General features: G+C 43.2%; 1 protein-coding gene across 2 annotated transcripts in view; it reads left to right on the forward strand.

Moving 5' to 3' along the window:
- Positions 1-15,200, forward strand: part of AGA (aspartylglucosaminidase) — a 44,609-nt gene that overhangs the window by 7,565 nt on the left and 21,844 nt on the right. For both annotated transcript variants that reach the window (XM_056560556.1, XM_056560562.1), the window contains exons 3-6: positions 388-500; positions 6,380-6,492; positions 14,543-14,660; positions 14,887-14,962. In XM_056560556.1, coding sequence (XP_056416531.1) covers positions 388-500; positions 6,380-6,492; positions 14,543-14,660; positions 14,887-14,962 — 420 coding nt within the window. The remainder of the gene's footprint in view (positions 1-387; positions 501-6,379; positions 6,493-14,542; positions 14,661-14,886; positions 14,963-15,200) is intronic.

The raw sequence follows: 15,200 nt of genomic DNA on the forward strand, positions 1-15,200 counted from the left end.
CCTTCCCCCGAGGAGTTAACTAGCGCTGCTTAAGAAACTGTAAAAAGGTGTGTGAACAGGGCACCCTAAGCTATTTTATGATATTGCAATCTCATTTTTTAGGATTTACTCTGTAACTCTTTCCTTGCTGGCCCGGCAAAGAGCACAAAATCCAGCTAGCAGTTACAGTAAACCATTGATCTATACAGATCACTGATTTTACTGTATGTTCCTTGCTAGGCATGAGGTATACAAAGTATACCTCCTGTCTGGCCTGAGATGTAACCGTGGCTGCCAAGGTAGGAGCAGGGACTCCTGTCAAAATAGTGATGAGTCTATGTTCCGGTACTGCAAACAGCGGTGCACAAAGTTATCTAATTGACTGAATTGCATACATCCTTTTTTCAGAAATACAATGGAAGTTGGGGCAGTAGCCAATCTTAGAAGAATTAAAAATGCCATAGGTGTGGCCAGAGCGGTCATGGAGCACACAAAGCACACATTTCTAGTTGGGGAATCTGGTATGTACATATGAGTTGTTGTAATGTTTGCTTTCACCTCTTATTTTGTAATATATTTTCTTTTTATCTATGAAAAAGACTTTGTAGTGCTTGGTTTCAATTCACAAATGGTCATGGAAAGATGGTGAAGGTTATTGCCTCTGGGTAAGGTGTGATTTTAACATACATGGCAATAAGCTTGAATTCTGAACCACCCACATGCTCAGCTTTGATAACTGTACAAGTAGACTAAGAGTATGTTCACACAAGGCAAATATGCTGCACATTTTAACAATAGAGAGTTGGACATTAGACAGGCACTCAGGTGTAGTGTGTATCAATAGGGAAACTCTGTTTACTGCCACATGACATACAAAGTAGTGAAAAACATACAAAATAATGCAGTTTATATCACCCAAAGTGTTGTAAGTAGCAGATCTTTCTATCTATTGGACTCTTTACTCCAGTTGATCCAGGTTGCTCCCCACAGAAATGAGTAAATGTGGACATGCCAAACTGCTCAGATCCGTGATGTTTCGCGGGTACCCTTTCTCAAGTGTGTCAAACTTGCACTCACCACCAGGTTACATAAAAAAGTAAGTTAATTAAGACTAGAACTGAAACCACTATAAATGGTTAAAATCATAGCAGTATACCTAAAATACAGGGTGGGCCATTTATATGGATACACCTTAATAAAATGGGAATGGTTGGTGATATTAACTTCCTGTTTGTGGCACATTAGTATATGTGAGGGGGGAAACTTTTCAAGATGGGTGGTGACCATGGCGGCCATTTTGAAGTCGGCCATTTTGAATCCAACTTTAGTTTTTTCGATAGGAAGAGGGTCATATGACACATCAAACTTATTGGGAATTTCACAAGGAAAACAATGTTGTGCTTGGTTTTAACGTAACTTTATTCTTTCATGAGTTATTTACAAGTTTCTGACCAATTATAAAATGTGTTCAATGTGCTGCACATTGTGTTGGATTGTCAATGCAACCCTCTTCTCCCACTCTTCAAACACTGATAGCAACACTGCAGGAGAAATGCTAGCACAGGCTTCCAGTATGAGTAGTTTCAGGTGCTGCACATCTCGTATCTTCACAGTATAGACAATTGCGTTCAGATGACCCCCAAAGATAAAAGTCTAAGGGGGTCAGATCGGGAGACCTTGGGGGCAATTCAACTGGCCCACCATGACCAATCCACTTTCCAGGAAACTGTTCATCTAGGAATGCTCGGACCTGACACCCATAATGTGGTGGTGGGAGAAATGCTAGCACAGGCTTCCAGTATCCGTAGTTTCAGGTGCTGCACATCTCGTATCTTCACAGTATAGACAATTGCCTTCAGATGACCCCAAAGATAAAAGTCTTAGAGGGTCAGTGACCAATCCACTTTCCAGGAAACGGTTCATCTAGGAATGCTCGGACCTGACACCCATAATGTGGTGGTGCACCATCTTGCTGGAATAACTCGGGGAGCGTGCCAGCTTCAGTGCATCAAGAGGGAAACACATCATCATGTAGCAATTTCGCATATCCAGTGGCCTTGAGGTTTCCATTGATGAAGAATGGCCCCACTATCTTTGTACCCCATATACCACACCATATCATCAATTTTTGTGTTCCAACAGTCTTGGAGGGATCTATCCAATGTGGGTTAGTGTCAGACCAATAGCGGTGGTTTTGTTTAACTTCACCATTCACATAAAAGTTTGCCTCATCACTGAACAAAATCTTCTGCGAAAACTGAGGGTCCTGTTCCAATTTTTGTTTTGCCCATTCTGCAGCACCTGAAACTACGGATACTGGAAGCCTGTGCTAGCATTTCTCCTGCGGTGTTGCTATCAGTGTGTGAAGAGTGGGAGAACAGGGTTACATTGACAATCCAGCACAATGAGCAGCACATTGAACACATTTTATAAGTGGTCAGAAACTTGTAAATAACTCATGAAAGAATAAAGTTACGTTAAAACCAAGCACATCATTGTTTTTCTTGTGAAATTCCCAATAAGTTTGATGTGTCACATGACCCTCTTCCTATTTAAAAAACTAAAGTTGGATTCAAAATGGCCGACTTCAAAATGGCCACCATGGTCACCACCCATCTTGAAAAGTTTCCCTCCTCACATATACTAATGTGCCACAAACGGGAAGTTAATATCACCAACCATTCCCATTTTATTAAGGTGTATCCATATAAATGGGCCACCATGTAGTACTGAAATCCTTCTGTATCCAATAATCATAAATCTATAACCAAGTGGCAACTTTGCAAAATCACATTGGGGAAGATTTATCAAAACCTCTGCAGAGGAAAAGTTGACCAGTTGCCCATAGCAACCAATCAGATCGCTTCTTTCATTCTTTTTTATCCAAACGTTTATTTATCAGATTTCAATAAATGCCTATCCGGCATTCAATATGACATCCTTATAGAAATTAACATAACTTCACTTGGTTTTACGTTTACCATAATGGACCACCGACCAGTCATCTGAGACCTTCTGTAAAGGGAGATTGGGACCGGGAGAGCCCCTCTCGGTCGGCTCAGGAAGAGAAAGATTCCAGGCACGGCAGCACTCAAGAAGCGCCTCTGGGGTGGATACCACATGCTTAGAACCACCATAGGTAACGATAATCTTCGTGGGGAAACCCCATTTGTAGGGTACACCATGAGCCCGGAGAAGGGAAGTGCCTGCCGCGTATTCCCGGCGCTTCGCCAAGGTGGTGGCGGACAGATCCGCAAAAACAGCTAGCTTGGAAAATCTTTCCGGCAGGTTGATAGGGGCACGGGCAGCCAGCATCAGGCGTTCCTTAACGTGGAAAAAATGCACCCTCATGATAACATCCCTGGGGGAGGTTGCAGGAATCGACTTCGGCTTGGGGAGGCGATGAACCCTGTCCAGGAGTAAGTCCTGTGCTGAGGCAGATGGAAGGAGGGCAGCAAAAAAGTCAGTTACAAAGCCAGTAAGATCTTCAGCTTTAACCTCTTCAGGGATCCCCCTTATACGGAGGTTATTCCTACGGGAACGATCCTCCATGTCAGCTAGCTTGGCTTTTAGGGCCGTCACCTCATCCTCCAGGGCAGTAACGCTGTCCACCACTAAGTTGTGTGCAGAAGTCAGCTCACCCATCTTGTTCTCCACATGAGCAGTTCGGGTCCCTAGCGTCTGGAGTTCTTGGTGAATGCTGTTCACTGCCGAGCGTATCTCGCTGCGTATGGTGGCTGAGAGGTCAGCAGCAACCGCCAGCAAGGCTGCTTCCGTCAGGGCGGGAGAGGCACTCCCGGGGACCAGCCCGCTTCGAGCCCTAGAGTGCGGTGAGGGAGCGGGCGTGGCCAGCGTTGAGGAGGCCGGAGATATCAGTGGAGATAAGGCCGACGGTCCGGAGCCGCTCGACAGCTGAGGAGACTTACCTCCCGGTGAAGCAGACCCGCTGGAAGCAGGAGAGTTAGGGTGGCTGCTAGCTTCAAGCGCCCCAGCAGCAGGCAGGCCGCCGGCGCCATCTTGGAAGTCCGCTGCTGGAAAGAACTGAGTGAGTTTTAACGGGCTTTTCTTGCTTTTTTTTCGCCCGAGGCATCTCTCACCAGTCTCTAGAACAGATAGCCACGCAGGTGTAAGAGGTATATGCAGGATGTAGCCGGTTTGTGCCGCTATAGAGCCGGAGACAGACGGAGCTCACTTATCTAGCGTCCTCCGTCATGCGCGTCCAGGCCACGCCCCCCGCTTCTTTCATTCTTAACCCCTTAAGGACCAAGGACGTACCGGTACATCCTTGGTCCTGCTCTAGGTCCCTATGGGACCTATAACACTGCAAAAAAAAGTGAAAAAAAAAAGTGAATAAAGATCATTTAACTCCTCCCCTATTAAAAGTTTGAATCACCCCCCTATTCCAATAAAAAAAAAACAGTGTAAATAAAAATAAACATATATGGTATCACCGCGTGCAAAAATGTCCGAATTATAAAAATCTATCGTTAATTAAACCACACGGTCAATGGCGTGCGCGCAAAAAAATTCCAAAGTCCAAAATAGTGCATTTTTGGTCACTTTTTATATCATTTAAAAATGAATAAAAAGCGATCAATAAGTCCTATCAATGCAAAAATGGTACCGTTAAAAACTTCTGATCACGGCGCAAAAAATGAGCCCTCATACCTCAATACGTATTAATTTTCCTGCATGTAGTTATTTTTTCCAGAAGTCCGACAAAATCAAACCTATATAAGTAGGGTATCATTTTAATCGTATGGACCTACAGAATAAAGATAAGGTGTCATTTTTACCGAAAAATGTACTACGTAGAAACGGAAGCCCCCAAAAGTTACAAAACGGCATTTTTTTTTAAAAATTTTGTCGCACAATGATTTTTTTTCCGTTTCACCGTAGATTTTTGGGCAAAATGACTGGCGTCATTACAAAGTAGAATTGGTGGCGCAAAAAATAAGCCATCATATGGATTTTTAGGTGCAAAATTGAAAGAGTTACAATTTTTTAAAGGCAAGGAGCAAAAAACGAAAATGCAAAAACGGAAAAACCCCCGGTCCTTAGGGGGTTAACAAGGCCTCTGAAAAATGGAAGTGATCTGATTGGTTGCTATGGGCAACTGGTCAACTTTTCCTCTGCAGAGGTTTTAATAAATCTCCCTCATTAAAATTACAGGGCTCTTTCAGTCTGTGTTCAGTCCCTGCATCCACACCACCTTCCTCCCACTCACTAAGCCAGGTTGCTGCTGCCAATGGAATGAGTGCTGTAACTTAAATAAGTTTTTGTAAAGTTGCTGCTTTGTAAGTTTTAGATTTTTAGCGTGCCGGCAAAAGGTATGGTATTTCATTATCTAGCAGTGGAAGCAGCAACCTGGCTCCTCTTTGGCCATGGCCCAGCTCTGGTGTACACCTTACAGCAGTGCATAGTAGTGAAAGGTCACTTCCTCCAAGCACTAGGCACTACTGGGAGGTTTGTGCCAGAATCCGTAAGCCGCATGGGTGGAACAATACAGAAATACATGAGGGCAGGTATTATGTGAAACGGAAAGGAATGAAGTTTCATATCCAATCCCCGCTGTTTCATGTTCATTGAAGGAACCTAAAATGGAGGGGATTGGACATGAAATGGGGAGAATGGACATGAAATTGGGCACATGAAGTGTCCCCTCCCCATAAAGTAATCTTTTTACATTCAAGCCTTTGATTTTTTTTCTTTTCTTTAAATGCCTGAATGTTTCGGGGATCGTCTTATAATCTAAGTAAATCTTTATTTGCAGAAAGAAAATACCTGTTGCCATCAATATATCATTATTTGTTACTGAGTGGTTGTTGTCAGAATTTGTGACTCCAAGCACTTATGCCACCTTCCTGTAAACTGTCAGATTCTTATAGTATTATAGTATGTGTGATATTTTTATAATTTGTATTTTATTTCACAGTAATATGTTTTTTGTTTTTTCTTTTAAACGTCTGAATTATTTTATGATGAAACACTGTAAGGGATGGCTTTTGTTGTTTGTTTGTTTTTATTTGTAATATTTTTTATATATTTTTTAATTTTTTTTATAGGTCTTCCTAAAACATATGTAAATGTATTTGATAGCAGTGCAGCAAAGATGACTGTTCTTATAAGGTCACTGGTCTTTGGAACAATAATAGTGGAGTTATTAGAATCTCCTCTAGTGGAATAGCCTATACCACCATTATTAAATTGACAGAGAATTAAGCTGATACTAGAAGACATGGTTTTGTGGCAACATAAAGTGCCATCTTCTGTTTTTTGAATGGATTAGCATTTTGCTTAGCAAAATTTCATGTAAAAGACCAGTTTATGAGGCATCAAGAAAATGCGGCATAATAACCATAAAAAAAAGACTGCAACTAATAAAATCTATCACTTTTAGCCTCCCTCTTTGCTGAGAGTATGGGTTTTGTGTGTGAAGACTTAACCACCAACAGATCCTTATCCATTTACTCGAAATGGCTCGTTCAGAACTGTCAACCAAATTTTCGGAAGGTAAGTAATGTCAGTAATTTAGTAAAATCCTTACTAGAGATCAGCAAAGTTACAGTGATTTGATTTGTCACGAACTTCTCGGCTCAGCGTTTGCTGACTTTAGCCTGCATAAATGAGTTCAGCTTTCAGGTGCTCCAGTGGACTGGAAAAGGTGGATACAGTCCTAGGAGAGAGTCTTCTAGGACTGTATCCACCTTTTTCAGCCCACCGGAGCACCTGAAAGCTGAACTAATTTATGCAGGCTAATGGCATCAACTGCTGAGCTGAGAAGTTTGTGACGAATCGAATCACTGTAACTTCTCTCATCTCTAATCCTTACAATCCAGCATTAAAGGGCTATCCCCATATTGTACAGTTGTGGCATATTGTTAGGATATGGCATCACTTTAGGGGGGGGGATCTCTCTTCTGGGACCCTTAGTGATGCTGAAAATGAAGAGACTGCAGCCATCCCCAATCACTTTATGAGATGGAAATATCACTGTATAAGATGGAAATAGTCCTTTAACCCCTTAAGGACCAATACAAATAAACCTGTACGCCCCTGAAAGACCAGGCCTGTTTTTTCAAATCGGGGATGTCTGTCTTTATTAGAGAATAACTCTGGTAACGTTTTGCCAATCACGATAATTCTGACATTGTTTTTTTGTCACAAGTTGTCCTTCATGTACATAGTAAAAGTAAGCCGATATCATTTGTAGTTTTTTTTTATAATGCAAAAAATCATGAAATTTTTACAAAAAAGTATGATTTTTTGCTATTTTAACACTAATAGGGTGCATATATTTATACATACTGACCAAATAGTTTATGAAACTTATACTTTTAGATGTCTACTTTATTTTGACGTCTTTTTTTTTTAATTAACATTTTAAATTAGTTAGAAGCCTAACAATTTAACTCGAAATTTTGAAAATTTGAAAAGTACATCTTTTTTTGTGTGCTATGCAAGGTTTGCAGAAATTAAAAGGTAGTAGAACATAGGAACACCCCCCCCCAAATGACCCCATTTTAAAAACTAGACCCCTTAAGGTATTTGCTAGGGGGTACAGTGAGTATTTTAACACCATAGTTTTTTGGCAGGAATTATTACAAAGTCAGTGTTAAAAATTCGAAATTTGCAATTTTTCACAAATGCATCATTTGGGGGGCATATTTTTTGTACATCACTTCTGATATTGAAAGAAATGCACCCTATATTTTATTTAGCTGCTTGTTCCATGTTCGGAAATACCCCCGCTTTGGCCATATATGGTTCCTTGGCCGCGTGGTAGGACCCAGAAGGAGAGGAGCGCCATTTGGCATTCAGGGCAGAATAGTACCCCCACCCCACAAGTGACCCCATTTATATACCGCACCCCTACAAGTTATTGGCTGCACCAGGGACCTCTCTGATTGGTCCTTGGTCGGCTGGGGGTATAACGCGTCTGTCTGTGACAGTTAAGGCTCCTGATGGATATATCCGCCATGTTGTGGGAATAAGCACCCGCTCATGGCGAATATATCCATCACTGCTGCGGCTGGGTAGCTCAGTGTGTCCGCTCATGACTGCTGGGGGGAAATCCGCCGCTATGAGTGGACACACAAAGCTACCCAGCCGCAGCAGGGATATTTTTTTTTTTTTATTATTTATTTATTTTTTTTTTTACACTTTTATTACATTTTTATTTATTTTTACACTTTTTTTTTTTTTTTTTTTTTTAACACTTTTTAATGCTTTGGAATACTTAGTATTCCAAAGCATTATAGTTATATGCTGCCTGCCAGTTTTCACTAGAAGGCAGCATATTAGGACGTGCCTTTCAGGCAATACCCAGGGCAGACCTGGGGGTCTTTGTAGGACCCCCGGCTGCCCAGGTATGAAGCAGCACCCCGCGATCGTGCTGCGGGGTGCTGCAGAGGAGACAGAGGGAGCCCCCTCCCTCTGTCAGAACTCCTTACAGCGCGCGGTCACTTCTGACCGCGGCTGTAAGGGTTAAACTGCCGGGAGTGAAGTGAACTTCACTCCCGGCAGTGCGGCCACACACAGCACCCCGCAATCGCGATGCGGGGTGCTGCAGGAGAGACAGAGGGAGCTCCCTCCCTCTGTCATAACACTTACAGCCCGCGGTCACTTCTGACCGCGGCTGTAAGGGTTAAACTGCCGGGAGTGAAGTGAACTTCACTCCCGGCAGTGCGGCAGGCCCCGGCCAGCTGCGTATTACACGCAGCACCCCGCGATCGCGATGCGGGGTGCTGCAGAGGAGACAGAGGGAGCTCCCTCCCTCTGTCATAACTCTTACAGCTCGCGGTCACTTCCGACCGCGGCTGTAAGGGTTAAAACTGCCGGGACCGAAGTTTACTTCAGTCCTGGCAGTGCAGCAGGGTCCCGGCTGTGTGATACAGCCGAGTCCCTGCCGCGATCTCGTGGGTGCACTGGGCAGCACCCACGAGAATAATGGACGAGTATAGACGTCTATACTCGTCCGTGGTCGTTATCGGGTTAAGAAGACATGGCATAACATGTTATGAAACATTCAGAATTATTAAACACTCAGAAAACTTTTTTGGAGATGGCGGAACATAAAATGCTAGAAGTACACTGGATGGTTAATTTAAAATATTGATATGTCTAATATTGTGCATTGATAAAGCTACAATTCTCATTCTACAGTTCAAGTTCTTTAGACTTTGTTGAATCTGTACCACATCTGAATAAATTAGTATTATAAAGCTTTGAAATCAACTTCCAGGGGTAGAGCTCAATGGGCAACAAAACTGCATGACAGCTCAGATGAAACAAATCTCACTTGATAGATTACAGCATGTCATGTAGAGAAATATGGTATCAGACTTGTATAGTACAAATGCAAGGAAATTGCATTTAATCAAGTGTGAAAACGTTTTTTTTTTTTTCTTAAAAGCTTCTGGAATAAAATAAACTTAGCGATAACAAGGCATAAAGATAAGATGCATATTATTATATGTGGCCTGGTTATCAATGCAATGTTTATAAAGTGAATAATGTGGGCATTGTATGTTAACCAGATGTGTATAGAGAATCTGCAAGTGGACTTTATTAACATGGAAAAAATGACATTAATTGTCTTGAAATGCCAAAGTAGGGTAGCACTGTTAAAGGGGTACTTCAGGTTTTAAAACATATAAATGTCTTATCGATGGGTCTGACCTTTTGAGACTATAATGCCTTGTCTATGAGAGCACTGGAGATACCAGAGTACAGTACTTGGGTATCTCCAGGGCTCCCACAGACAATGCATGGAGTACATGCCATCTACCTTACCATGCAACAGGGAGGTTCAGGGCTCCGTTCAGGAAATTGGTCCCTCTGGAGAGGGGATACGTTTTTAAATGCAGGAGTACTCCTTTAACCCCTTCACGACTAGCGACGTACATGTACGGCGCCGCGAAGTGTAACTTGGCGCGCGGCGACGTACATGTACGTCGCGGGGTTCCGGGAGCGCCTCGTCACCGGTAGCGGTGATCGGACCGGGATGACTGCTGTTATCTAACAGCAGGCATCCCGGCACATCGCCGAGGGGGGTCCTGAGACCCCCCCATGACCGCGATGCGCGCAAATCGCAGGTCAATTCAGACCTGCGATCTGCGCGATTCCGGGTCATACGGGTCACTGGTGACCCGGTGACCCGGAAAATAAGAGGGATCGTAGGTGTCCGAGACACCCTAGATCCCCCTAAAGGGATAGGAGTTTGGTGGCAGGGTTGCCACCCCTCCTATCCCTGCTATTGGTCGGCCGAGCGACCGACCGATAGCAGACCGGGGGAGGGGGGGTTAAAGTTCGGTTCCCCCGCTTTGCCCACCTATCGGTGTCCGGGCAGAACGGGGGAACCGTCCAGGGAGGGTCGGCGCCGAAGGTCCCTACCTGGATCCCGGATCGCGATCCTCCATGCGGGGATCCCCCACGTGCGGCGGCGGCGGCGGCGGCTTCCGGGTCCTGCTAGGTGAGTTGTTGCCTAGCAACATCCGGAGGGCCACAGTTTACAGTGGTCTCTAAACCGTGGCCCTCCAGATGTTGCAAAACTACAACTCCCAGCATGCCCAGACAGCTGTTTGCTGTGTGGGCATGCTGGGACTTGTAGTTTTGCAATATTTAGAGGGGTTCAGGTTGTAGATCACTAAGTGGTCTCAAACTGTAGCCCTCCAGATGTTGCAAAACTACAACTCTCAGCATGCCCAGACAGCAGTTTGCTGGCTGGGCATGCTGAGAGTTGTAGTTTTGCAACATCTGGAGGGCCAAAGTTTTGAGACCACTGGACAGTGATTTACAACTTGAACCCCTCTAAATCTTGCAAAACTACAACTCCCAGCATTCAGGAACAGCATAAGGCTGTCTTGGCATGCTGGGAGTTGTACTTGCGTGCCTCCAGCCATTGCATAACTACATCTCCCAGCATGCCCTTCCGCAATCAGTACATGCTGGGAGTTGCAGTTTTGCAACAGCTGGAGGCACACTGGTTGGAAAATACTGAGTTAGGTCATAGAACCTAACTCAAGGTTTTCCAGCCAGTGTGCCTCCAGCTGTTGCAAAACTACAACTCCCAGCATGCATGGTCTGTCAGTGCATGCTGGGAGTTGTAGTTTTGACCCCCCTCCCGTGTGAATGTACAGGCTACATTCACACTGGCGGCAGATTACAGTGAGTTCCCCGCTGCAAATTTGAGATGCGGCAAATTTTCCGCCACAGCTCAAACTCCTAGCGGGAGACTCAGTGTAATCTGCCGCCAGTGTGAATGTAACATAAAAACACTACACTAACATAAAATAAAGAGTAAAACACTACACATACACACGTACACTGCCCCCCCACCCCCCTTCTCCAATAAAAATTAAAAACGTATTGTACGGCAGTGTTTCTAAGATGGAGCCTCCAGCTTTTGCAAAACAAAAACTCCCAGCATTTCTGGACAGCAATTGACTGTCCAGGCATGCTGGGAGTTTAGCAACAGCTGGAGGCGCCCTGTTTGGGAAACACTGGCGTAGAATACCCCTATGCAAGTCCCTAATTCAGGCCTCAAATGCACATGGCGCTCTCACTTTGGAGCCCTGTCGTATTTCAAGGCAACAGAATAGGGTCACATATGGGGTATCGCCGTACTTGGGAGAAATTGCCTAACAAATTTTGGGGGGCTTTTTCTCCTTTTACCCCTTATGAAAAGGAACAGTTGGGGTCTACACCAGCATGTTAGTGTAAAAAAATAAAAAAATTTACACTAACATGCTGGTGTTGCCCTATACTTTTCATTTTCACAAGAGGTAAAAGGGAAAAACGCCCCCCAAAATTTGTAACACAATTTCTCCCGAGTACGGAGATACCCCATATGTGGGCGCAAAGTGCTCTGGGGGCACACAACAAGGCCCAGAAGGGAGAGTGCGCCATGTACATTTGAGGTGATTTGCACAGGGGTCGCTGATTGTAACAGCGGTTCTGACAAACGCAAAAAAAAAAAAACACACCCACATGTGACCCCATTTCGGAAACTACACCCCTCACGGAATGTAATGAGGAGTGCAGTGAGAATTTACACCCCACAGGTGTCTGACAGATCTTTGGAACAGTGGTCCGTGAAAATGAAAAATTTTGCACAGCCCACTGTTCCAAAGATCTGTCAGACACCAGTGGGGGGTAAATGCTCACTGTACCCCTCATTACATTCTGTGAGGGGTCTAGTTTCCAAAATGGTATGTGTGGGGGTTATTTTGCTGTTCTGGCACCATAGGGGCTTCCTAAATGCGACATGCCCCCCGAGCAAAATTTGCTCTCAAAAAGCCAAATATGACGCCTTCCCTTCTGAGCATTGTAGTTCGCCCGTAGTGCACTTCAGGTCCACTTATGGGGTACCTCCATACTCAGAAGAGATGGGGTTACAAATTTTGGGGGGTCTTTTCTGCTATTAACCCTTGCAAAAATGTGAAATTTGGGGGGAAACCCACATTTTAGTGAAATTTTTTTTTTTTTTTTTTTTTTTTTTTTTACATATGCAAAAGTCGTGAAACACCTGTGGGGTATTAAGGCTCACTTTATCCCTTGTTACGTTCCTCAAGGGGTCTAGTTTCCAAAATGGTATGCCATGTGTTTTTTTTTTGCTGTTCTGGCACCATAGGGGCTTCCTAAAGGTGACATGCCCCCCAAAAACCATTTCAGAAAAACGTACTCTCTAAAATCCCCTTGTCGCTCCTTCGCTTCTGAGCCCTCTACTGCGCCCGCCGAACACTTTACATAGACATATGAGGTATGTGCTTACTCGAGAGAAATTGGGCTATAAGTATACATTTTCTCCTTTTACCCCTTGTAAAAATTCAAAAATTGGGTCTACAAGAACATGCGAGTGTAAAAAATGAAGATTTTGAATTTTCTCCTTGACTTTGCTGCTTTTCCTGTGAAACACCTAAAGGGTTAAAACATTTACTGAATGTCATTTTGAATACTTTGGGGGTGCAGTTTTTATAATGGGGTAATTTATGGGGTATTTCTAATATGAAGACCCTTCAAATCCACTTCAAACCTGAACTGGTCCCTGAAAAATTGCGAGTTTGAAAATTTTGTGAAAAATTGGAAAATTGCTGCTGAACTTTGAACCCTCTGATGTCTTCCAAAAGTAAAAACTCATCAATTTTATGATGGAAATACATAGTAGACATATTGTATATGTGAATCCCAAAAAAAAATTATTTGGAATATCCATTTTCCTTACAAGCAGAGAGCTTCAAAGTTAGAAAAATGAAAATTTTTTAATTTTTTCATCAAATTTTGGAATTTTTCACCAAGAAAGGATGCAAGTTACCACAAAATTTTACCACTAAGTTAAAGTAGAATATGTCACGAAAAAACAATCTCAGAATCAGATTGATAACAGAAAGCATTCCAGAGTTATTAATGTTTAAAGTGACAGTGGTCAGATTTGCAAAAAAGGGCTTCGTCCTAGAGGTGAAAATGGGCTCCGTCCTTAAGGGGTTAAAACCTACAATAATAGGGTGCAAGCTGTCAGGGGTGGACCAAGCTCCTGATTGTAAATCCACAACAAGAAGAAAAAGAGTAGTTAGTTTACATGAATGGAGTTTTCCAGTATTTATTTTTATATAATATATACAGCACACAAAATTGTACCACCTACGGACTACAGGGGGAAAAAAATGTAGGTAAGGCTGGGTTCACACCACATTTCGTTAAATACGGTTCCCATATACGGCTGGGAGGAGGGGGGCGGGACTTAATCGCGGCGCCTGCACTCAGCCGTATTCGGGAACCGTATTTAATGCATGTCTATGAGCCGACTGGCGTGAACCGCATCCTCTGGTCGGCTTCGTTTTTGTCCGTATGCGGTTTCCCGACCGTAGGCAAAAACGCGGTCGACCACGTTTTTGCCTGCGGTCGGGAAACCGCATACGGCCGAAAACGAAACCGACCGGAGGCTGCGGTTCACTCCGGTCGGCTCATAGACATGCATTAAATACGGTTCCCGAATACGCGGGCGCCGCGATTAAGCCCCGCCCCCCCTCCTCCCAGCCATATACGGGAACCGTAGTTAACAAAACGTGGTGTGAACCCAGCCTTACCTACATTTTTTTTTTCATAGAGACTGGGACTGTCAAGGGTCACCAGAGTGGCTGTTAACTTAGGGTTCGAAGTTTTTTTTAACTTGGTCTCGGTCTATATGGAGTTTATTTTTTTTACTTTTAGAAAATATTTTGAACAACTGTCAGTAAAGGGTAACATGCATGGCTGTGTTGGTGTAATGACAATTATTTGTTTGATAGTTGTTCAACCGTTGTTCACATCTATCTAATATGTACGGTCACCTTGGGAACACAAAGGGTGGTGCATGACCCATACTGTATGAAAAATTCTGCACAAAAGGTTTCACAAATAATGTCATGTTTTCTACACTCAGTTCACATACTTCTCCTAATCCTACTGTCTACAAATGTGTGTGTGTGTGTTCAGCTACAAATATATATTATCTATTCTCACATATGATACCTGTAAGAGTACGACTGAATATAATGGAAATGGTAATAACTGTGGTTTTCAGAATGTGACTCCAGATCCTACAAAATCCTGTGGCCCTTATAAGCCAATAAGAGGTTTACCAGAAGGAAAAACTTCCTCCCTACAGAATGAAGTGGATTTACACAGCCATGATACTATTGGTAAGTGTCTGATATCAATAACTGATATGGTGTAGTATACAGTATATAACAGTATACAGACTATGAGGGAGATTTATCAAAACTTGAGAAAAGGGAAAGAAGCAATCTGGTTGCTACTGGCAACCGGTCAACTTTACATCTGGACAGGTTTTGACTAATCTCCCCCTATAAGTATATATTCAATTACAGATTGTTCTTTTATGCTCGTTTTTATATTGGCAACTAGGAATGATTGCAGTTGATAGAAATGGAAATGTTGCGAGTGGAACCTCTACAAATGGAGCATCTCACAAAATTCCTGGGTGAGTAGTTCTGTGCAGTAACCAGTTATATTTTCCTTTATAACCATGAAATGCACTGATTATTTTAGTGGTGATAAATAGGACCACCACAAACACATCCCAAACTATTTTTGGTGAGAAAATATATTTCATTAACCCCTTCTCAATCCCCACCAAATGTTTCCAAATTTTGATTTTTAGCTTATGTTTTTTCCTCTTCACCTTCTAAGACTCATAACTTTATTTTTTCCACTGAAAG

This window comes from Hyla sarda, chromosome 1, assembly GCF_029499605.1.
Source record: "Hyla sarda isolate aHylSar1 chromosome 1, aHylSar1.hap1, whole genome shotgun sequence".
Lineage (NCBI taxonomy): Eukaryota > Metazoa > Chordata > Amphibia > Anura > Hylidae > Hyla > Hyla sarda.